The 24,029-nt window shown below is 39.0% G+C and overlaps 2 protein-coding genes across 2 annotated transcripts in view; both read left to right on the top strand.

Moving 5' to 3' along the window:
• Positions 1-5,114, top strand: part of rnf19b (ring finger protein 19B) — a 54,296-nt gene extending 49,182 nt beyond the window's left edge. The window contains exons 7-10 of the mRNA XM_084738854.1: positions 24-164; positions 259-448; positions 552-686; positions 1,182-5,114. Coding sequence (XP_084594980.1) covers positions 24-164; positions 259-448; positions 552-686; positions 1,182-1,626 — 911 coding nt within the window. The 3' untranslated portion in view covers positions 1,627-5,114. The remainder of the gene's footprint in view (positions 1-23; positions 165-258; positions 449-551; positions 687-1,181) is intronic.
• An 884-nt stretch (positions 5,115-5,998) lies between these two features.
• On the top strand, positions 5,999-10,695 carry ndufs5 (NADH:ubiquinone oxidoreductase subunit S5). Its single transcript, XM_084739820.1, has 3 exons — positions 5,999-6,133; positions 7,942-8,161; positions 10,489-10,695. Exons 2-3 carry the CDS (start codon positions 7,946-7,948, stop codon positions 10,591-10,593), a joined length of 321 nt encoding a protein of 106 aa, XP_084595946.1. The 5' UTR covers positions 5,999-6,133; positions 7,942-7,945; the 3' UTR covers positions 10,594-10,695.
• Positions 10,696-24,029: the final 13,334 nt, after the last annotated feature.

Below are 24,029 nucleotides of genomic sequence, written 5' to 3' on the forward strand. Positions count from 1 at the left end.
TGAAACTCTCTGTCTCTCTTCAGGTATCGGTGTTCCCATCATGTTGGCCTACGTTTACGGCGTGGTGCCCATCTCTCTGTGTCGAGGAGGAGGCTGTGGTGTCAGCAGAGGGAAGGGACGAGGTGTACGCATCGACTTCGATGAGGACGATGGTCCAATCACAGGTGAGGGCACTGACAAGTGGAAGAGCTCAATGTTTTCCAGAAAATAAAATCTTTAGACGTACACTATAAAGATATTTTTGGTCTAATTCTGCAGTGGCGGACGCGTGGCGAGCCCTCAAGTCACCGAGCCTCGGTGAGAGCAGTCTGGACGGGGCGGTCAGTGGTCTGAGCACCACCTCCCCCAGCGAGGGGCTCTCCGTGGCCCCCGGGACTCTGGGTGACACGCCCCACTTTAACACCCTGGCAGGCGGCGCCCTGGGAACCAGAACCAGCAAGTACAGCAGGTGAGGAAAAGTGCTAATGCTGGTTTGTTTTTCTGCTTTTCATTCATGAGGAGTATTGATACAACAGTGTTATTGATTAATCTGATTGTTTGTTGTCGTCCAGGCTGGAGGTGCAGGCGGGGGAGCTGGCTAAAGAATCAGCTCAGAGGGAGACGGGCAGCCTGGGAGCAGGGAGTGACTGTGCCAGCACCCGAGGAATGGCCGGATCAATCATCTCGTCCTACACACTACCTGACAGGTGACACTCTTGTCTTCTTCTGTGGTGTCTATTCATCCTCTTTATCTTGTTGAAATGTCACTTTTCTTTTTGCAGAGTTTTGTTAGTTGTCAGGCTGTGGATTTGTCCGTCTGTCGCTCCCTCAGATTTGATTTGGATGTGATGTGATTGAGATAACAGAATTAGATCTAATCTGTTGACTTGGCAGGTTGCTGCCATGATCTCATGTTGTTGTCTCGTTTGTAGCGACGCCTGAGGCTGCGTACAGCCCTGTCTACATCAGTGACAGCTTTACTTGGCAGATACTTAAAGGTCTAGAGTGTAAAATTTACAGAGAAAAAGATTTTTTATTACTCAGTTAATATAACAATTAATTTGCCCAAAATAAATACCATAATTTTCTCATTCATATTATAATTAATATGGCGTCAGGCCGGACATAACGTATATATATGATGTGCAAATAAAGAGGCGTCACTCTGCGACTGACTTGTTGTAAACCTCGTGTCTCTGCAGGGAGTGCACCAACCTGGAGATCCAGGTGGACATCGAGACCAAACCCAGCCATCTCTGCCTGACCAGCGAAGAGGACCTAACCCCGCCCCCGGGCTCTGCTGCCATGGCGACCGTCTCAGGAGGGGAGGAGCCTCAGGACTGTAGCTCCAGAAGGGGCGGGGCTCTGTCTGGCTCAGCGCTGGGACTGTCGCCGGGAGCGTCGATCAGGGAGGGGCTGCGAGACGTCACCCTGGCTCAGCCGGAGAGCATCCGCAGCGACCTGGAGATGTCGGACACTCAATCAGACGACATCGCAGAGCTGACGTCCGACGACTGTGACTCCCCCCACCCGAAGAGCTGTCACCTGGCGGCCGGCCAGCAGCCCCAGCCCCCCTCCTGCCGAGCCCTGAACCCCCCCGAAGGCCTTCACTGTCCTGCAGACAGCAACGTCATCCTCTACGTCTGAGAGAACCGCCGCTCTCAGGATTGCACAAAAAAAAACTAACCAATCTCCCGACAGTTACATTTTGAGCTCTCCTTTACTTCATAGCTTTTTTATTTCTTTCATCATCTCTCGTTTGCTGCTTCTGCGACTCACAGACACCGTCTTAAACACAGACAGCGTTTGTTTACTTTTGTCTGTCTGTCTTATCTATCTACCTGTCAATCTCCTCACTGAGTAAATTGTCAGGGTTCTACCTCTGAGATTTATAAGATGATGATTTATGTTTACTCCTTGGTGCAAAATGCCTTGGCTACTTAAGCAAAAAAAAAAGAAAAGAAAAGAAAAAAAAATGAGGTACAAATTTTCCACTAGAAATACTGCAAAATTGAAATTATGAGATAAGGTGAAATGTCACCAAGCACAGCAGAGGGAGAAAGAGGGTTGTTGGGAGATCTGATGTTTCGTGAGGACGAAGGGGATGTTTATAACGATGTGTGAATGAATGTGGACTTTGTACTCAACTATTGTGGCTTTATTTTCCTCTTTTTTTCCTCTATTTATATTCAGACGACCTTGAACTTTTATGATTTGCTGTGTGCATGTGTCTGCATGAGCCATGCCTTGTGTGAGAGGTTTGAAAGAGCAGTGAGTTTCTGTTACACTGGTGAAAGTTAAAGTTTACTTTAGAGGACGAAGCTGCACTTGAATCTCACTTTCCCTGCACAGAGGAGGAAGAGGAGGAGAAGGAGGACTGAGAGGATGGACATGAGGACAAAAAAAAGTTTCTAATTACAGAAATAAGTGATTGAGTTCTGACAATGACGCGGCCGGAAGACACTGCAGTGAAATGCACTGAAAAAAAGCCATTTTATTCTATTCTGAGACAGTGTAGGACATTTTGAACACTGTGGACATTTTGAACAGTCAAGGACATGCCAGTATTTAGAATGGGTTTGTCCTTCTGTTTTGCACTGATATGCACTGTACATCAAATAGATTATTTCACAGATAGCCCGCTGACAAACTTAGACTGGGCTGCACCAACATAGATTAAGTTAATCTTAGATTAGATCTGATCAGAATTGAGCAAAACTAGGTTGAAACTGAGTAAAACCAAGTTTAAAATTAAGCCGAGCGCTGTAGCGATTATGATTTAAAGCAAATTTCTGTTCAGTAAATCCAAGTTTAGTGATGTAAAACAAAATTAATAGTTTAATAAATATGGAGGTGCTTGCTTATCCAAATTAAAATAAATAATAAATTTGATTGCTGTTAGGGGCGTATGAAAGAGGAGATGAAACCATTAACTCTCGGCTGCTCTGTATTTCTTAATGTACGTTGTTAGCTAGTAGCCAAAATGTTACATTGTTTGCTAACTAGCTAAGAAGATAATTAATGTTACATTGTTTTGTTTGTTTCTTAGTTACTAAAAAGGCAGCCATTTTTAAAAGTTAATCCTCCTCCAGCGTTTTACTGGATCACATTTTAAAATAGAGTTTAAGGTTTTGGTGCAACAGAAATAAATTTAATCTAGGTTTACAGTAAAAAATTAAACTGAGGTTTAAATCAAATCTTTCTTAATTATAAGCTAGCTTAATACACATACTGCTTGAATGTTTAAAGTGACATTCACGCTCTAATGTTTGAAGTTTCTACATACTAAACTTTATAAAAACCAAGGTTACCAGTGTTGGGGAGAAACTTTACACTTAAGTCACTAATCAAAATGTTGGTGATTACAAAGGAGTTACGTCCAAATATAGCTAGTAGTGCTGTAGATACAAAATAGATACATTGCTACATTTTAACAGGGTGACACATTACATGTTGGCACCCAAGTTTCAGACATTACAGTGATTTTACAGGATGTTATTCGTTGCTCTCTTTAGAAAAAATACTGTAGTCGGAGTTACAATGTTTGTATGGATTGTGCTAGGGCTACAGCTAACATTTATTTTCATTATTAATTAATCTGCCAGTTATTTTCTTTATTTATCTTTTCTTGTTTAGGACCCTCATCATTTTCCAGGTGTCTTTGAGTACTTAAAAGTTCCACCAAAAAGAACCAACTTTTTATACGGTTTAATGTCAGGGACTGTTTGAGGCCCAAAAAGGTGAAATATCTGTCAGAAAATACTCATGTCCAGAAAATTAATTGTCAGAAAATATTGAAAAGCACCTGTAACAATTCTCCAGGGCTAATTGGGCTTGTTTATTTATTTATTTTACCAACAGTCCAAAACCTAAAGATAACTAGTTTAGAAAAACAGGAAATCCTGGAACCAGAGAAAGTTATTTTAGCTGTAATTTGTGATCTTTTTTTTTTTTTTTTTAATAACTGGTCACTGACGCTGTAAATATTTTCCACTTTACTTCCGTCCTTAACTGGCTGCCTGTAACCTGCAACTGCTCACTGGTCTTTGTCAGAACTCTGTCACTGGGTGGTTCTGGTGTGTGTTATGTGACTGGACCAGTGTTTGACACACACACACACACACCAGACTGGTTTTGGTTTAACTGGCTGTCTGACCCACTTGAACATTGTGTGTGTGTGTGTGTGTGTGTGTGTGTGTGTGTGTGTGTGTGTGTGTGAATGGACTCCTGATGAATGTATTTGTTTGTCCCACTTTGTTTTTTGAATGAGCACTTGTGCACTTTATCTAACTGTATCGTATTTATCTTTTTTTTTTTTTTGCGATTCATCATCTGTTGCTATGAGAGAGTTTACTTCTTCCTTTGCATACAAAAGTCTGTGGTACAACCAAAATAAATCACCTACCAGAAGGCCTTTTATGTTGGATGTAACTAAAGAGTTTGGCTCCAAAACATCATATAACCATTTTTGAAAATAAATGTTTTTCCAAGTTTATCGTTCAGTATTTTTAAGGTGTTTTTATCAATTTTGTGATCCAAGAACTGTAATTATCTTATTTTTTATATTTTACTTTAGTAGTTTATGTTTTACTAATCATCTGATTTCACTTTTGGAGCCAAACACTTTGAATTTTGATGCCGTTAAGCTCTTCTTAATCATACTCACTAGCCTGACTTGTTTCTTAGCTTTGTATCACCTCTGTGCTTCAGTTTAAAAAGGTTTTCCACCAGGTTTTCCTTTTAATCTGCAAGGAATCGACTTGGGAACCTTTTTCATCTCAGAGTAGCTTTATGGATTTAGCTGCTTATATAACTTGGCAGTGCTTTGTTTGGTCTGCACTTATCACTTGTTTCTGCCTGCCTGCCTGTGAGAAAACACACGAATGTACCACGGATGGAGCGTGAGCGTTAATGGAAAATGTCCCATTAAGACCACAGGTGGTCCTGTCCTTATTTGAAAAGGTTTTAGAGTATATAGATAGCAATATTTAAGTGTTATTATATTGTTTGTGTGTTTCCTGTCACTGTTAAAGCCCTGCTCTCTGTGTGGGGTTCTACATGCAGGACTGTGAAAGACAACTTGTGGACCTTTGGGGAAAAAATAAATAAACACAATCTGATGTTGCACCAAAGAACCGAGTGTTTAATTGTACTGTATCAGAGAAACACGAATGTACGCTGCATTGCAACAGAATCAATCTTAAAATATTTTATTTTTTTTACTGAGAATGGAGAAGTCATCAGAAAATATGATATATAGTAAAATATAATAATATACTACAACAATATACAATATTAAAAAAAAAAATAGAAATAGGAAATATGTACAAATATGTGTATTGCAATCAAACAGTGTACCTTAACAATAAAGCTGACAATAAGAAAACATTCAAAGCATCTAAATTCCACAAAAACCCTTCACAGCCACACGGATAATATATTACTACTACTAATAATAATAATAATAATAATAATAATAATAATAATAAGAAGAAGAAGAAGAAGAAGAAGAAGAAGAAAAGTTCTAAAATTCAGAAAAATGCCATACAATATAGGTGTAAAAATATCCAATCAAGGAACATCATACACAGAAAATACAATAAAACGGCAGGAGCACATTCTTATCTATTTTGATGGAGGCATACTATTGAAAATATAATAATTTAATTAATAATTCAAAGGAAAAACGAGTTTAGTTGTGTCTTCAGTGGAATTTTGCTCAGTATCTCCTCGAAGTCGTGTCCAGTAGGCGGCAGTAATGCACAATTAAGCCAACGAGTACAATATCAGTACTGTCTAAAAGGGAACCCTTTTGGGAAAATCTCGCGAGATTTGTGCGTATTGTTTCTTCATTATGCACTTTATATAAATAGATTTTGCTTCATAATGTGAAAAAGCAGTGATGACAAACTGGGTAGTATTACAGACACAAAAAACTTTGTTAGGATTTGGAAAAAATCATGGTTTGGGTTCAAATGATCCCTCTCGCGACATCTTTCGCGGGTCTAGGGTTCCCTTCCAGACACGACCATACAACACAGCACTGCTTTGGCTCTTCACGACAGAGCCCATCATTTTACGGTCGTGTTGTGATCAGCCGTAAAGCGAAACGCGTGGAGTCGGAGGAAGGTTAAAGTGGTTCCTACAAAACACGGTAAATGCATTTATTAACTGTATAATGTCGGCATGTTAAGAACATGTTATTTAAATTAACACAGTCTAGATTTAATTCATTGTTTGAAAATGCCTCCAGTTTGTGAAGAAAGTAAAATGAGAGCGGCCTCTGGTGAATTTAGCATGAACAGGCTGCTGTCATTGAAGGAGATTGTTAGGATCTGAAACGATATATGATAACAAACATCTGGGGACAGGTTGGACAGAAGGTTGTAGTTAATGTGTAAATATACTGTCGCCTTAAACGACATATACAAAGCTTGCAAATAGTTAATGATATTTTTCAGACGTTAGCCAGCAGCTAGCTGTTGTGGTTAGCTAAGTGTTAGCTAGCTATCGGCTGTTAGCTAGCTGGCTAATCTTGAGGATAGGCACTAATAATTGAGGAAATATGGCGTTAGAGCGTTATTATAGCAAGGTTATTGAATAATACATTCTTGCAAATAGTTATTATATTGGATCTAAATCCTTTCCCTATTTGGGGGATGAAATTTGGAGAGGTAGAAGAAGTAGAGATGTGTGAATACTGCCGTACCTGTACTGTTAGTGTGTCTTGTAATTCCAGCAATAAATTAATGTGTATGTCATTTCCATTTAAGTAGCAGTGGTACAATTATTATAATTGTTCATGCCAGGACAGCTATATAAATCAGTTATCTTTTGGTTTAATCTTTTTGCCTTGTGTTATGCTGCAGTCGTGTTGATAATCTCTTAGTAGTTAAGTAGCTGGGTAATAAATAGTTTATTTTTATTTCTGTATCATACCAAATGGCCCGTGTTATGTAGGATTACAAAACGCAAATGAACTGTCCACTGAGAGGAACTGTTATAAACCTACAGCTTTCTCCAGGTATTTATTTAATCTAAATGTTCATAAGTGAACAGCTAACTCAATCTTTGTTAATAATCCATATTTACAAAATCAATACGTTTTTATATATCTCAAGTAAGCGTAGTTCCCGGTTAAAAGGCAGTATAAAGCAAATTAAAATTAATTTCTACATCAGCCAAACAGCGCATTGAACAAATCCAATTTTCTTCTTCCAGTCCAGACAGTGATATTGTCCAGTTTCAACCGCGGTAAGATTGAAGTGGGAAAATACCAGATCTCAGTTTGCCACGTAGCATAATTTACCTAGTTATGATTCACAGTTACATTGCACCATCATCATCATGTGTAGTACATGTATGTACAAAGGTGTTAAAAGTCTTTCACACCCACAAGAATTCAATCAGACCCCTTGGTATTTTGATACTCTATGATGGAGCTGCAATGATTAGTAGATTAATCAATTAGCTGCCAACTATTTTGATAATCAATCAACTGTTTTCAGTCATTTTTTTAAGAAAAACCAAATTCTCTGATTTCTTATTTCTCTATGACAGTAAACGGAATATCTTTTGGTTGTGGACGTCACCTTAGGCTTCAACATTTTTCACCATTTTCTGACACTAATCGGTTAATCAAGAATATAGTAGACAGATTAATCAATAAAGAAAATAATTGTTAGCTGCGGTCCTACTCTATAATGTACATGATTGACCACTGCTGTGTCTGAAGTACTCACTGGTCATATATAGTAAATATGCAGTCTGAGGTTTATTGAACAGATAAGTTTGTAGACAGAACATTTTTCTCAGTTCTTTCTACCATTTTAACATCTCTACTGCTTCATCCGGGTTTTCAATATTTCTCTCTGTTCGGCCTCCCCTCTGTCTTTCCCACTACATCCTGTTTCTTCCATGTTCTTTCTTCTCCTCCATCACTCCCCATTCCTCCTTCATTAGCATCATGCCGTTTGTGGACCTTCAGTCGCGGCTTGGTATCAACCTGGACCGCTGGCTGCTCCTGCAGAGCGGAGAGCAGCCATACAAGAGAGCAGCGCGCTGTCATGCCTTTGAGAAAGAGTGGATTGAATGTTCCCATGGCATCGGACAGACCCGTGCCAAGAAGGAGTGCCAGCTGGAGTTTGAGGACTTCTACGAGTGCATGCACAGGCAGAAGACAGTAAGTATCTCTCTGTGAATACTGCAGTTAAACTAATTTTTATTAGTAGTGTTAACTGCTGGGTCATAGCTTAAGAAACTAGGGTGCATATATAAAGAGCCATGATTAGCTTTGTTATGTTGTGTAATGTGTCCTTTGTGCATGTATAAACTGAATTCACTGACTATTATTTACCACTAGAGTGGAAAAAAGAATCAATATACCAGCAGGCAGTGAGAGTACATGTTGTGAACACAGCTGGGATGGCAGCAGCCTGGAGCATAGAGGAATGACTGCTTGTGACTTTTGGCTTTAGCTGTTTAGCAGATAATGTGACTTTTTGTTATATAGATGTGTCTCTTATTGGCCCAATGTGTTATTAAGCAAAAAGAAAAAAGTTATTAATGTTCACTTTTTTCAATTTATTGTTTTAAAACATTGAATCATAGTGGATGAAATTAAGTGTCAAAAGATCCTAATTACATCAACTGTGATTTAAAGTTGGAAAACAATAAAACCTGAATACTCCTCATAGGCCCTGTATCATATCTTTTAAGGCAGTGAGAGGGAGTACAGCCACTGTAGAGAGGAGGGATGTGGATGACCAAGCAAGAAAAAAACAGTGAAACAAAGTTAAACAAACAAGACTTTACTGATGCTGACCTTGATTTCCTTAAAATTCAACTTGAATACTTTTTTATCAGTTGCTTCCCCAAATATTGCTAACGATTAATAATAATTGTGGGGTCGGAGGGCTTGGACTTTTTTCGGCATGTGAAGGAGGGCATGCCAGAAAAAGGGAACTACTATTTTAAAGCACAGCTCAAGAGTTTGTCTGCATAATTTCAGTCTGCAGATAAGGAATCGTGTTGCACAATCTAAGCCTGTTTGCTTTGGCTTAGCTATGAGCTTGTCATTCCTTCAACTTTAAAAACAAATCTTCCTGCACATTAAATTAAATTGCTTGTAAGTTTCCCATGAACTAGAATAAGGAAATATCAGATGTAAAAATGACTCAGAACCCTTATTTGGCTTTAATATCAAACGTATTGGCATTTTAAGCAACACTAAACTGCCTGATTCTTGTATAGAGTTTGGTGTGATGGATTGTAGGGAGGGCAAAAAAGGGAGTGTGAATCCTGTGGTGGAATGTAATGAAGGACATATACTCAAGTACTGTACTTAATTTAAGTTCAATTTTGAGGTATTTTACCCTTTATATTTGCTCATTTATGTTTATAGTCTGCTAGATTTTGGGAACCAATATTGTACTTGTATGCCAGTACTTTTATTTGACCTCATTAGTGATTAGTAACTTCAGATTTTTAATGTAAAACGTACATCAACTAATAAGTTATGATACATTATTATAGATTAAGCTGTGCAGCAGTATATAAAGTTAATAAAATGAGCTCCACCTTTACCAGCTGCAACATTAGTGATGCTTACACATAAATGCATCAGTAATTATAATCCGGTTATGTAATATATGTTACTCTGAATTGGGCCATCCTACAGTATGAGTGCATTTACTTTTAGTACTATTATATTTATACACTTTTGCCTAATCACAGGACTTTTACTCGTACATTAACAGATAATATTTATATTGTGGTATTAGTGCTTTTACTAAAGTAAAGGATCTGAATATTTTTTCCATTTTATATTTTTAGAAATGTAAAATTACTAGAAATTAATAACTGAAGTTAAAAATTGCACCCTCATCTAATCCTTTAAGTACTGTCAGAGTTAAACTGAGGTCAGGCTTGATGGCGGAGTGTGTCAGCAGAAGAGAGACTGACAGATGCACTGCCCGCAAACTGTGATTGTGCTGCAGCAGCAGGAACTTCTTGCCTGGATTTGCTCGTTAGTCACGTCTCATTCTTTCACAACGTGATGGAGATGAAGCAGGATGAAGTGTGGATTTAATGAATGTCAGCTAAGACAACTTCAGGCAATAATCTCACATCCATTGAGGATGTATTGAGGTTGAATGTTAGTCATTAGACAGCTGTTTGCTGAAATCACAACACTGTATCTGATAAGACTGTGTCATTATGAGCAGCTGACAGTAATTGGTATGGAAATATTCATGTGTTTTTACAGCACAGAACTGAGGCAGGGAGCTTTTCTTGTAATTATTCAGTTCTCACTAAAATTTATTGTGCAAGGAGGAAAAGATGATGTTGAAATTTCTTTTATCTTTGACTTTATTCTCCTCACGCTAGGCAAAGAGAAACAAAATGGTGGAGGGATGTGGAACATTGTTAGATCATTTTATTATCTCTCTCTGTCTCTGCCTCCTGGTCTGCCTCAGCACTCATCTCTTCTTCTCTGCCTCCTTTCAGCACCAGAGGCTGCATGCGATCCGTCAGCAGCGTGACAAGATGGTGAAGGAGGGGACCTACACGCCACCAGCCCACCACACTGGCAAGGCAGACCAGGTGCCATGAGGGAACACACGACTGTCCACAGTTCTGCTCTTGTTTATAGTAAATCAGATATCACTATTTCCTGTTCGCCTGTACAAGTTTGCAAATAAATGTTATCATCCACTTTCCTCTTCTTCTTGTCTTTTCCTTTCCTGTCTTCTTTTTTTCTCTTGTTTCAGTTTACAGAGATGTGTGCAGGAGCGTACACTGTATTGAGAATATTTCCATTGTTTTTTCTTGCCTTCAGACAGTGTAAACAGGTTTGTGTTATTGTGTGACTCCTCTGTTTTAAAGGGTTATTTCAGATTCACTTCAGTCACACAATAACACAAACAAACTAACTGGTTGAGGCAGCAGTAGATGAGCAACTACTGTACTCTGCAGGCTAAAATTACTGTTAATACTGGAGTGTGATTTTGTTCAAAGTCTTTCTCCAATATTATGATTCATTGATGAGATTGGTGAATTGCACCTATTTAAAAATATTGTTTAGTTGGCGTGTTTTTTATGGTTTTTAAGTCATTAGCTGTATTTATACGTTGATTACAAGTATTCAAATCTCAGTACTTTTAAATTTTGTTCATTAAGTTTTATTTAAGTCATTTACGGTGAAGAGATACTGTTGTTCTTTTAATTGAGTTCACTGATTGACCAGTGAGGGAGATTATAACTAGAAATAAGGTTTACACTTCACCCACCTAATTTAGTAAAACCAAAAAACTGTAGTGGAACATAAAGAAGTACATATATGTAAGAACTGTACCCAATTTAAATTTGAGGTACTTCAGTATTTCCATTTTACGCAACTTTCTACTTCTACTCCGTTACATTTCAGAAGGAAATATTATACTTTTTATTCCACTACATTTATTTGGAAACTGTTTACTAGTCACTATACAAATTAATATTTTACATTAAAAACATGATGAATGTATAAAATGTAATCCAGTCATCGACTAAACTACCCAACTTTTTGTGAAGCAAAAGTTCTAAAGTTTTCTGAAAAACCCAAAGGCTGCTGTTTTTTCAGCTTCTGTCAGCTGCTTTTGTTTCAGATGACACTGAAGTTTCATTTGAGAGCGTCTCAAAGAGAACATGTTTAGGGAACGTGTATCCATTCCTCTTGCGGCAGTAAACGCACACCTCGTGTGCTGAATGATGCTTGTGAGTCTTACTTGCTTTTGTCAGCTGGGCTGTTGGCTGGACTTGTCAGGTCTTTTTATTTTTCAGAAACTTTTCGTGAGTTAGCACTAAATTTCAGGAGCAGAGCAGCTTCGTGGCCGTCCAGGTCAAAACCCACAGCTTCAGACCTGATGAACGATGCTTTGACTGGCAGGCAACGAGAAAGACAGACACGATGTACAAGATTTTTATATGTTTTATACTTTTATAAATTATATTTCATAATGAGTCACATAATTAGAATTTGATTTGATTTTTTTTTTTTTTTTTTTAGCATTTTGCTGAGGCCTCCACCTTGAGAAATGACCGATGTAAAGTATGTAAACCAGCTGCTCATACATTCATGCATTTGCACTTCTAATGAAATATACACTAGTATATTAGTAACAGATGCCATTTTTCTGCACGTAGTACTTTTACGTTTGGTAATTTAAGTTAATTTAGTTTAAAAAAAAATTAAAAAGTAACATTTTAATGTAGTATTTGTATTTATAATTACTTTTGAAGAGTGGTATTGCAACTTTTACTTAAGTAAATATCACATAATCATCACTATAACATTAACAGGAACATAAGCAGGGAAAATATAGTGGTGTGAAAATAATAAAACAGTTGGTTGGCACTCGTGTTTTATATATTTGGTCTCAACGTCTAATGTGGACTTCAGGCAGCAGCTGTTGTTGTTATTGGTCTGATTAATGAAGTAATAAATTCAGAATGCTTCTTGCTGACATTATAAAAAGGCAGAAAATAATTGAGACCAGTCGACCAGCGAGTGATGACATGCAGCAAACCAACAGTTTCTGTTTCACAGCCTCACCACGGCTGGTTAAATGACCGCTGGTGAACAGTTAAATGTGTTTTTTCTCCAGCTGTGGTCGTAGTTTATTGTGTTTAGCTGTGGACGGAAGTTTAACTAGCAGCCTATTTTCTTAACCCACTGACCTGATTTAAGTAAATCATTAAATTGATTAGAGAGTAAAAGCTCCACAGGGACGTCTGGACCGCTGTGATGAGAGACTGATATGAATGGATGCAGTTTGACATCCTTGATTCAATTACCAGCGTTGAACTCTGACTGATGGGATTAGAAGACTCTCTGAAAGGCCACAAGATGGAGCCAAGAGCTCAGACAATTCAGCAGGGAGAACTTGACATGAAGTTTCTTTCACAGTCTTTCATTCCTCTTTTTAAAGTAGCTATGATTCTCTCTAAATAGTAATAAACAGTTAAGTATTTTGTTACCATAATGTATAATTATTGGATAAGACTTAAAGGCTGAAAACTTTGAGTATGTAAACATTAGGAAGAAATGTACTGAAATTGTATTTTTATTTCAGATCACACAGGTGAAATGAAAATATTTGCGAAATCCAGATGGTTCACATCAGGACAAAGGTGGTATCACCACAATCTAAACATGTAATCAGTTTAATGTCACATCTTAAAATCCAAGCCATTAAACTCTCACCTCAGGTTTTAGACTTTGATCTTTTACATTCATGTGCAAATGATTAAGTTCAGGTCATACAGTTGTAATTTCCAACATAATTGCAGCTTTGTTGCTTTCGCTCTTCTGTACTTATCTTAAAAAAAAACAAAAAAAACAAAAAAAACTGCCTGCACTATATTTTTGAGTTTTGAATCTAACTCCTTTTTCTAAATCCTAAAACCTTTTCAGAACTTAAGAGTTTGAGTTGGGCTCAAAATTAAAAAATCTAGAGAAGTAACCTGCCTTAAAATATTTAGTTTGCTCAACTTTTTCCTTTATTCAATGTACCAATAATAAAAAATAATACTAATTTTACAAGACAGAAATAAACATGGTAAGACTGTGATAAAAAAAACAATATCGAAGGTAAACAGCATTAAACAAATGTAGTTACATGACAAATAGTGAACTAAATAATATAAAATGATTAATAAAAATCATGGCCCTATATCTAGTTTTGTTCCAAATATATCTATAAACACAAGGCCCAATAATTTGGTCCTTTTATCACAAAATGAATAATTGTGATGATATGCTGAGTTATGCTGCTTCACTAATGAGGAATGACTCATACAGTAAAGCTGTGCCTGAAGGAAGTTGGCCTCTTTAAATCCAAATTCACCTTGTTAGATAGAAAATTGCAGATATCCATGGCTGCGTTGCACAACATGGTGCAGCGCCCAGATCCATGACTGTCATGATCACGAGGTTTTAGTTATGTAAATTAAATTTTTGTCTGGGTTCACAGCCAAAGGCGCCATGGCTGACCAGCACACAGGAGCTTCATGTACCACAGCTCTGTTTATACTCAAAAGATAATCAATCAGCATTGTTCAATAATTAACTGATAATGAGGGAAAGAGCAGTGAGAGTGGTGAACTTTACCCCGTGTTTGTTGTGACAGTGGCCTTCGGTTCGTGCGGCCGGTCAGTCCATTAGCTGCTGTTTGATTAAAGTGGCAGCAGCGCAGATAATCCAGCAGCGCTTCACTCTCTGCTGCGATGGAGGCAGGATGAGACGGTCTGGATTATCCTGCAGCAGAGCCCAGACACCAACACACCCCCAACAAACACACAGCAATCCCAGTGATACCCATTTGACCCAGTGCCTTATCGGTCTGAGGACCAGACAGCGTTACAAACACAGACGCATCAGCTCCTACATGATCCATTTTTCACTCCAATCATGACAACTAAAACCAGCTCTCCTGCACCGTCCAGGCTCTGGTGCTATTCTGCACTCCAGACCCATGATGTCATGTGAGAAGAAGCTGAGTTTGTTTAGTTTCAAGAGATGTAAAATTAAGAATAAAAGCTACAGCAACAAAATATTGAAAATGCAAATATAATTCTTGCTGCTTGTTTGCAAGTCGTCGCTAAACTCTAACTAGTGTAATATTGTACTTCCTTTGCTTGGAAAAGGATGACCTTAATCTAAACAAAAACTATTCAGGCAAATAGAAAGTACAATTGCACTTGTCAATATGTAATTATACTATTCCATTCATAATATAAACACCTATAAAAGATCTATAATCCAGCAATTGTTACTTATTTAAGGTGGAATGTCAATAGTAAACTTTACAGTTGATGGAAGTTAGTATACATATATCCATTGGTGGAAGAATTACTTCTTTATTAAAGTAAAAGTGCTTAAAGTAAAACTACTAGTACTACAGTGTAGGCATACTCTGTTCCAAATACTGCATTCATTACTTTATTAGCCTGTCTGCTGGGCAGCTAATGAATTTCCCCCTGAAGTTTGATAAAGTTTTATCTTTAGCTGTAATAATACGTCACCATTTCTTTGTTGACTATATTTTTGTAGTGATAATCAAAAGCAGTGCAGTGCAACAAGCTTTATACAGTCGCCTATAGTTAATTTACACATCCAGCAGACACAGAACAATGTTAGCATTGTTTTGGAGTCGCCTAAAATTGAATCTAAAACCAATATTAATTTTTCTTTTAACTGTTTTTTGTCACCACCAACTGCTGAGGAAATATCAGCTCTTCAGCTGCTAAATTTTCCTCTGTGTTAAGCAGCGAGTCACTGCTGCACTGCTTACTGTGTCCGCCTGCTGTTTGGTGATGTGTATCAGGGTTTTATAGCTTTATTTTTTTTTTGCTAAATAACAATTGCCTGCTGCTGCTGATAACAACGCTATGAGAACAGAGAGAGCGAACCAAAACAGTGAAGTTATGGGTTTGAAAAACACTATTATCGCAGCTTTTTAGACAGGATAGAGGAAGACTGAGATCTGTGGTTTCCCAGTCTTGTCTTTGCGTGTGTATGGAAGCCTATTTCTGCCAATATGATAGGAAGAAAAGAGCATTTAAGTTATAATAAAAACTTTCTCAAAAATATCGAGTCAGTATCTCAAAATAGTGACTTAGTGTCTCAAAAATATTAATTAGTATCTCAAAAACATATCTTAATATCCTAAAATAATGACTCAATATCCCAAAATAACATCTCAATATCCTAAAGTAATTACTTAGTATCTCAAAAAATTAGATAATCTTAAAATTATTACTTAGTATCCCAAAATAATGACATAGTATCTCAAAATAATGACTTTGTATATTATAATAATGAGACACTTTATTTAAAAAAGGCTTAGAATTTCAAAATAATAAGAAACTGTCAAAATAATTAGATCTAGTATAATACTTGAATGTTTCTCATTATTTTGAGATACTAACTGATGAGTTAATGAGTTAGAATCTCAATATTATAGTTAGATAGTTTCTCATGATTATGACTTACAGGATCTTTTTTAATTGCAAGAACAGAAACAGGCTTCCATACAAGAGGCCAAAATCACTGAATCCAGTTTAGTCAAAGTCAACAGTTTCTGTGTGTGTAAAGTTTGTAGGGTTAGTTACAGTTAAATGACAGACCCTGAAGTCCTTGGTGGTCTGGGACTCTGACTGTGACCTTCCATATCCAAGGTCAACCCAAACTGTGAGGACCTTCTCCCTGCTGACTGGGAGAGGCAGCCCAAACACAACTCTCCATGTATGCTCCAGCTGTAATCAATTGCTTTTTGAGCTACTCCCACTCCTCCTCCAGCTGTTTGGAGAGGGAGGAGGGGGTTAGTGTGTGTGTGTGTGTGGTGGGGGGGATTATAAAATCCCAGATTAATACTATCTCATGTGATGCAAAAGTTCCAGATCCTGCTGCTTCTTCTGCGTAATCCTGAAATATATGTGAATGAGTCTCAAAGCAAATATGCCTATATGTGAAATGTGAACGCCCTTTTTTTTTCTCTCCGATCCCCAAATTGAGAGAAAGTGTGTGTGTGAGAGTGTGTGAGTGTGTGTGTGTGAATGTGTTTGTCTCGGCCTGGGTTTGGCGGTGCTGTTGAGCCACGGATGACGCAGGAGTACAACCGAAATTTCAATTTCCGCGACACTTAACACACTCAATAGACATGGGTTAAGTGTCGGAGCCGTGAAAACAGCCTATTGAAGAGAAAGCGAGAGAGAGTGTGTGTGTGAGAGAGCGGAGCAGGAGCGAGAAGAGGAGGGCTGGTGGTGGGGGGTTGTGGAGAGGAGAAGAAGAGAAGAGAGAGACAGGGGGAAAGGAGGAGGAATCGGACAGCCATTACCACCATTCAGGATTACGTTGCCTTGCCTGCTGTTCTCCCCCTCAGCCAGCCTCGTCATCTCCCCGTGTTGGGTCGGTTTTGGAAGGAGGAAGAAGCGTGGTAACAGAAAAAAACCTTTCATCCATCCATCCATCCATCCATTCATCCATCCAGGAGGAGGAGGAGAGCGAGCAGCGGCGGCAGCATCCCCGGCCTCCCTCGCTCTGCGCTCGGATTCCAGGACCGCTGCTGCCCGGTGAAGGTAAGCGGCTCCGGAGCTCTTGCAAGCATGCTGGTGTTTTCAGCTCAGTACTCTCCCGTGCACGTTCACATCACCATAAGCATGGGTTATCAAGACCTGTCGAGCCTGATGATGATATTAGATGTCAATTAATACCGATACCAATCAAGACTGTCAGCTGATCATCCAATAAACTCACAAAACGCACAACTGGTGGACATTTAATGATGATTCTACATATTAAAATGAATATATGGATGAACTGGGCTTGGTGAGGTGCTGTCTTCACCATTAACGTGTTGATCACTGGCTCACATACATTATAAGAGATGTATATGATTTTTGTGTGATAATATCACATTTATTGCCTGAAACCAGTTTCCAGTTTCTAAGCACGCTGCTCGTGATTTGTGCGCCGGAGGGCTGGGCTGGAAATAACCAGCGGACAGTCAGTCACCGAGGGTTTGTGGGTCGTGAGAAGGCTGCCGAGGTTGTTCCCACTAATGAGAGACTCAGTATACAGGCAGCATTTCGTCCACAGCGCCAGTCACAAATGGATAAATGTAATTAGTTCGTCCAGTCCGTCCCTGCCCGGATGGATCGGCGGCGTGTTGGTGGACAAAGAGCCCCGTGCTTCCAGTCTACGAGCCCTGTTTGGTCTCCATGTCTGATGTCCATTCATGCAAACACATTCTGCCTTCACAGTCAAAGAGAAAGACAGACACAGAGACACAGAGAGAAAGGCATGCGTGCAAAACTGGTGTCATGAAGCACCAGCTGCAGCTTTATGTGCACACCCATGAGAGGCTGCCCTTTATTATTGATCTGTGCAATCCCTCCTCCATCATCACACCTCCACCTCCACCTGCTGTATGAATCCCTATGGGCTCCATCACTGCAGGCCGTTTGTCTGTCTGTCTGTCTGGAAAGCCTCAGTGAATGCAAGGTGCAAAGAGAAGGAAAGAAAGGGAGAGAAAATCAGGATTCAGGGCTCCCCTCCCGCCGCTTTGTACCAGATGGTCAGATGCACATCTCTCCCTCCAGCCTTATGTTTGACCCTCAGCTAGCAGGCGACTAATATATTCTCTTCTGGTATAAACAAGCTAGAAATAGCATTTTTATAAATTATTATTTATTTCCATTTTATTTTTGCTGAAATTACATATTCAAGTTGGTCTCTTCCAGCCATTTTTCCTCTGCACTGGCCATAGACACACCCCCTTACTACTGTGTGTTGTTGTGGTGGAAAGCACCAACATGTCTCTGATGCTGTAGACAAAGAAGTGCGCCACTAGTATGTGACATGGTTGTAATTTGAGTTAATCAGAAGTCTCATATAAGATGGCATGATCTTTCAATTAAGGGATTTTTGTTTTATTAATGCTCACGACTGTCATTTGTCAACCGAGAAAGACATAATCACAACAGATCTGTCCCCTCTTTATTATTTAATGTCAATGAATGATATTTATGATTCATATGTTAGTTGTTTAGTCTCTAAAATTCCAGAAAATAGTGAAAAATGTCCAGAGCTCAAGGTAACATATCTAGATTCTTTATTCTGTCCAACAAACATCTCAAAATTTAAAGATATTCATTGATCTAAAACAGAGAAAACCAGCAAATCCTCTCATTTGACACACTGAGGCCTCCAGTTTGGAGACGCAACAGGAGCACCGGTGTAGGAAGCTAAGCAGTGTACAAAAATCAGTGTCAGTTTGTAGGGTATGCTGTACTTAGAATGTTTTCACTGCTTTACTTTGCTGTCAGACAGACTTTTCACACAGGAAACTGTTATCGCCAAATATCGCTCTCTCCAAACCAACAAGTAATTTTATCTTGCAGAACACAGGAGTTTCTGGTCTTCTGTTGGTGGTTAGTTTGTGTGATAGTGTGACCGCTGTGCCTTAAAAACTTAGTTTGGTTTCACTGAAATAGATCAGCAACTCCTGTGTTCTGTGAGGTAAACTTTTGTCAGAGTAGTAGTAGTCCTCTGGAGAGAGTGATTTTGGGTTTATGTAATGGCAGTTTCCTGTGAGAAAAGGCTGTCTGATGGCAAGTGGTGAAAATATTCTAAATACAGCGTACACTTAAACTGATTCTGATTTTTTAGGTGACTGAAATAAGTTTTACTGTTGACCCTGTCCACAGCAGTACATCACTTAGCTTCCTGCAGCTTCTGCAAACTGAGGGCACGTCAGCCACCATCTACTGCAGCAAAGACAAGATCAGTAAATCATACAACCTCACTTGAAATAATCCAAACTATCCTTTTAACCTGATTGTCATCAAGTAATTTTCTGTCTATCAGCCCATCAAGTGGTTTGCAACCTGTTTGGAGTCTCGACCCCTTAAATGAGACAAGGTCTACTTTTAGTGTCGAGGCAAATTCTGGGTTTCTGCAGGTCCTTAAAAAAAAGTCTAAAATCCAGTAATCTGAATTTTAGGCCTTAAAACAGATGTCTGCCTTCTCTCAAATATAATAGAACTAGATGGCACTCAGCTTGTGGTGCTCAAAGCACTAAAAAACTACATTTGAAAAACTAAACAGCAATGTCTCTTCCCAGAAATCATGACCCGGTTGCTAAAAATAATCCACAGAGTGAGCAGTTTCATGTATGAACTACTTTTTGTCTACAGTAGAATCTACCAGAACTACCTTCTTTCTAATAGAAAGACGTGTTACGATAAACTGCTCACAACAGTTTAATGATTTTTGGAAAGAGACTGGTTTTGATTTTTCAAATGTGTGATGTCAGACATCTCTTCGGCTGATATCTCCAAAACTCAGCAGTTCACACTAAAAACATCTATATGGAATTATAGCACCACAGGCCAGGGGAAAATATGTATCTTTGATTTGGGGGTGAACTGTCCCTTTAAGAAGGTCTTAAGAAGTCTTTAACTTGTTGAAACCTGCAGAAACCCTGAAATTAGAATTTGTTCAACTAAAGAGTGATTTTTTCCCTTTTTTTCACTGATTTTTTCACTTTTCATTTGGAGTTCAGATGAAAATATTCAAACACTGGACTGAACATTACAGCACTTTTTCATGACACTGACATCGTCCTTCGTCTCTTAATAAAATGCTTGACTGGCACCTCCGTCCTCCCTCTGCCTGCCTGTCTAGCTATCAGTGTCTGTGTTGGTTTGCTCTTTGGTATGCATGCAGCATCTCGACATGAGTGAAAAAAGAACAGAGACGGAAAGAAACCGAAAGATTTCTGTATTGATCAGCTTGTCTGTGTATCTCCGTTCAGCTCATCCTTCTCTTTACTTCTCTGTCTTATCTCATCCTTCGTCACTTGTTAAACTCTGCGCTCACTTTTCTTTCTTTTTCGGTTCTTCCACTTCACCTCGGCGTTTCCCTTATTTCACTCTCACTTTAATTAACTCTCTCTGTCCAGTCATGCTGAGTCGTAGTAACTACAGTATTGTTGGCAAGCAGTCCAGTTTGTCTGTGTGTGTGTGTGTTATATATGGATACTTTTCTGTGAGAGTCTGTGCATGTGTATTAATGTATGTATGTGTGTGCGTGTGTGTGCGTGGGGCGGCTGAGTCTAGCCACTCATTTATCCAGTCTGTCGGTGTGTTACTCATCATGACTGCTCGGGGCTGCGTTTAAGGGGAGCCATTGCTCATTCATCCTCATACTCTACTTACCACCTACACTTTTAATAACTGCTATAACAAGTGTGCTTTAAATATGAAAATGTCATTTGTAAGTGTAAGATAAAGATATTTCACCCAGGCAGGAAAGTCAGAAGGAAAGACATGAAATATTGTTGTATAATCAATTTAAAACAACTTATTTAACATTTTAGGAGATTCACTTATTTCTTTTTTTTCTTGTTAAAAGTTAGACAAGAAGAACAGAAAAACTCCTGTCCTGTATTATTCCAAATTAAGAGTCTTCATGCATTATTTCAAGATTTCTATCCTGCTGCTAGCCTTGTAAACACCCCGTTTAAATGACCTGATTACTTACTTTGTAGTTACTTTTGCTGTATTACCTATTTTAAGTGGTTCATTAACACATAAAACAGTATATAAAAGCATACAATAAGTTTGGGTGCTTTTAAATGAGCTGAATTATTGTAAAAGTGTGGATATTAGATGCTATTTAGATGTAGCTGTCAGGAGCTGTGGTTGTGAGGAAAGGTGAGAAAATGTTAACTTTACATGACACCTCATCTTTCAACAAACACACTTCTCACCTTCTTGCTGAAAATTTGAGGAGTTGATCAATACCTCACCCATATTTGTGTGCTGAGTTTGGAGCAGGAGGTGATTAGCTTAGCTTTAGCATAAAGACTGGAACCGGTGGGGAACTGCCAGCTTATGTTGATGTAAATCTACCTGTGCAGCTCTGGATGCACACTGTAAGTCACACGTGTGGATCAGGTGTGTTTTCTGCTCAGGTGACTCCGTGTTATAGAGTTTGTCAGGCAGAATTGAGCATTATGTCTGTCTGTTGAGCATAAGTGTCTGTGAACCTCCCCTCAGCGGCAGTTGGAGCGCTGGTATGCTGCTCTGGAATGACACGAAGACGTGCACTGGCAGTTACGGCCGTTACTCTGCAAATGTCTAATTCTCTCTCCCCGTCTCCCTCCCTGATTCTTTTTTCTTTCTTTCTTTCTTCTTCCTGTCTTCTCTTTTCTCTCCTCCGTAACGTGTTGCTCTGATTCCCACTGCCACCTCTACATCTCTGTCAACATCTCCCTCTTTCTGTTTCATGTCACTCCTGCTCTTTTTCCTCGTCTTTTGTTTTCAGCACACACACACACAGACACTCACACTCAGATACAGACACACACACCCTGCTCGGGCTAAGCTGTGGGAACAGACTGTGTCCATGTAAATCCTGCTTGCGAGTTATAAATCAGGCCAGTCAGGCATCCAGCATCCCTGCACTGTCTGATTCAGCCGCTGCACGCTGTCACAGGAAGAGGCAGGAGCCAAGATCCCTGCGTGGATATGTGTGTACACATGTGTGTGTGTGTTTGTAAAACTTTGATGCACTCTCACATCCTTATGTGCATTTTGTGCACTGTATATAGGTCAGTCGGTGTGTTAGTCTGAATTAATAAGAAGTAAATGGGATCATTTTGAGTTTTGGACCTTTGGCCAAACAATAAAAGCAATTTAAAGACGTCACTTTGTGCTTCGGGAACCTTTTTGGTTCATTTTACACACTTTTGTGACATAGTGTGGATTACTGAATAATGAATAACAGTAGATAGACCAATTGAAAATGAAAATACCAGCCTTGATCAGTCTAACAAAAATGCTGTTTCCAGGTGATTCAATAACTTCTTTTGTATTTTGTGGTATTTTATGAACTCCAACCAGTCTGACAAATGTCTAACTAAAAATCTAATCCAGAGTAGATTAATCTAGAGCTAAATGATTTGTCAATTCAGAAAATAATCTCTGATTTTAATGATCAGTTAAAGAACCTGTGTCTGTGAGCTTACAGATTGCCTCATCCTCCCCTTCCAAGTGTGTAGGGGAGAGTATGGTGGCTGTAAAACGTGAACGGCCCAATCTAGAGCCAGTGTTTGGTTTGTCCATTTTGGGTCTTTGAACATCTTAAAGTAAGTAATTGTACCATAATCTGTAATATTTGGATCTGGTATCAAAATAAAAGTATTGTTCAGGAACCAGTATTGATATCAAAATTCTCTGAATGATACCAAGGCCCACAATTCATCTTGCAATGCTAATGAAAGTGAAAAATAATTTGTGTAATTTGCGCTTTGTTTCAGATCCACTCCAAAATTTGATGGGTTCTTCCTTGTCCAGTGGTACACTCCTCAAACAAGTTTAATGAAAATCAGACGGTAGTTTTTTCTGTAATCCTGCTGATAAACAGACAAAAGAAACAAATAAAAAAACACAAGCTACTGGCTGGTGGTAATAATGGAAATAATCAGAACTTTCAGTCCTAATATGCAGCTATGAGCAAAGTAGCTGCACATCTGAGTGTGTGTGTGTTTGTTGGTGTGATGTGAGTAAAAATGCCTGAGTGAGGGTCTCACCAGGCAGGAAGTGATCTCACTCTCTCTCACACTGTTCCTCCAGTGTTTCTGCTGGTACTTTCTTTTTTCTTCAAAGATCTTTTTTCCCCTCACAGAGCTGTAATGACACGGTGTGGCTTTGAAGCTTCCACTCGGGCTCTATTTATAAAACCGCTAGTTGCAGTGGCACTGACTCACTGTCAGCAGCCAGCAGCAGGGAAACTGAGTTCATACACACACACATGAACACACAGAAACACCAAGACATACACTCAGCCATGCACCAGAGGACCGCAGAGCATTCTGGGAAGGCTTTAACCTCTTCCTAGCAGCGTTGCTGTGGAGACAGGGATTCAGGAAGTGGGGCTTTGCCAGCGGTCTAGCCAGGGGCCAGCAGCGGGAGGAGGAGGGATTTTGGCAGCAGTAGCCCAGATGGAAATCCCAGCCGTTGTGTTGGACTCACACATCGTATACAGAAACATTCCCACCCTGTGACCAAAGCTCAGGTCACTCCACAGTTTAGTCTTTGGCAGAAGTTAGTCAGTCCGTGAAGTGCTCAGAGTTTAGGAGGTTAAGCTGCCTGTTTGTTTGAAGCCAGAGTGACAGTTTTTAAACTGTTAGCGGACGAATTGTGAAACAAACTGATTTTACAACACCAATAAAAAAAATAATTGTGATGTTGTGTAAAATGTAAATAAATGCAATGACTTGAAAAAAACAACTTATATTCAGTTGAATACAGTACAAAGACAATCTATGTTTTAACCGATAAACTTTTTTTTTATTCTGAAGTTGATGCCTACAACATGTTCCAAAAAAGTTTGGACAGGATCACTGTGATATATCACCTTTTCTTTTAATAACACTCAGTCAGTGTTTGTGAACTGAGGACACTGATTGTTGAAGTTTTGGAAGTGAAAGTCTTTTTCA

This window comes from Lutjanus erythropterus, chromosome 16 (genome assembly GCF_056507025.1).
Source record: "Lutjanus erythropterus isolate fLutEry1 chromosome 16, fLutEry1.hap2, whole genome shotgun sequence".
NCBI classification, from domain to species: domain Eukaryota; kingdom Metazoa; phylum Chordata; class Actinopteri; order Lutjaniformes; family Lutjanidae; genus Lutjanus; species Lutjanus erythropterus.

Bases quoted from the DNA above. Each gene is read 5' to 3' on its own strand.
- ndufs5 (XM_084739820.1), top strand. From the start codon at position 7,946: ATGCCGTTTGTGGACCTTCAGTCGCGGCTTGGTATCAACCTGGACCGC. The intron at 8,162-10,488 runs GTAAGTATCTCT...GCCTCCTTTCAG, and splicing joins GCATGCACAGGCAGAAGACA to CACCAGAGGCTGCATGCGAT.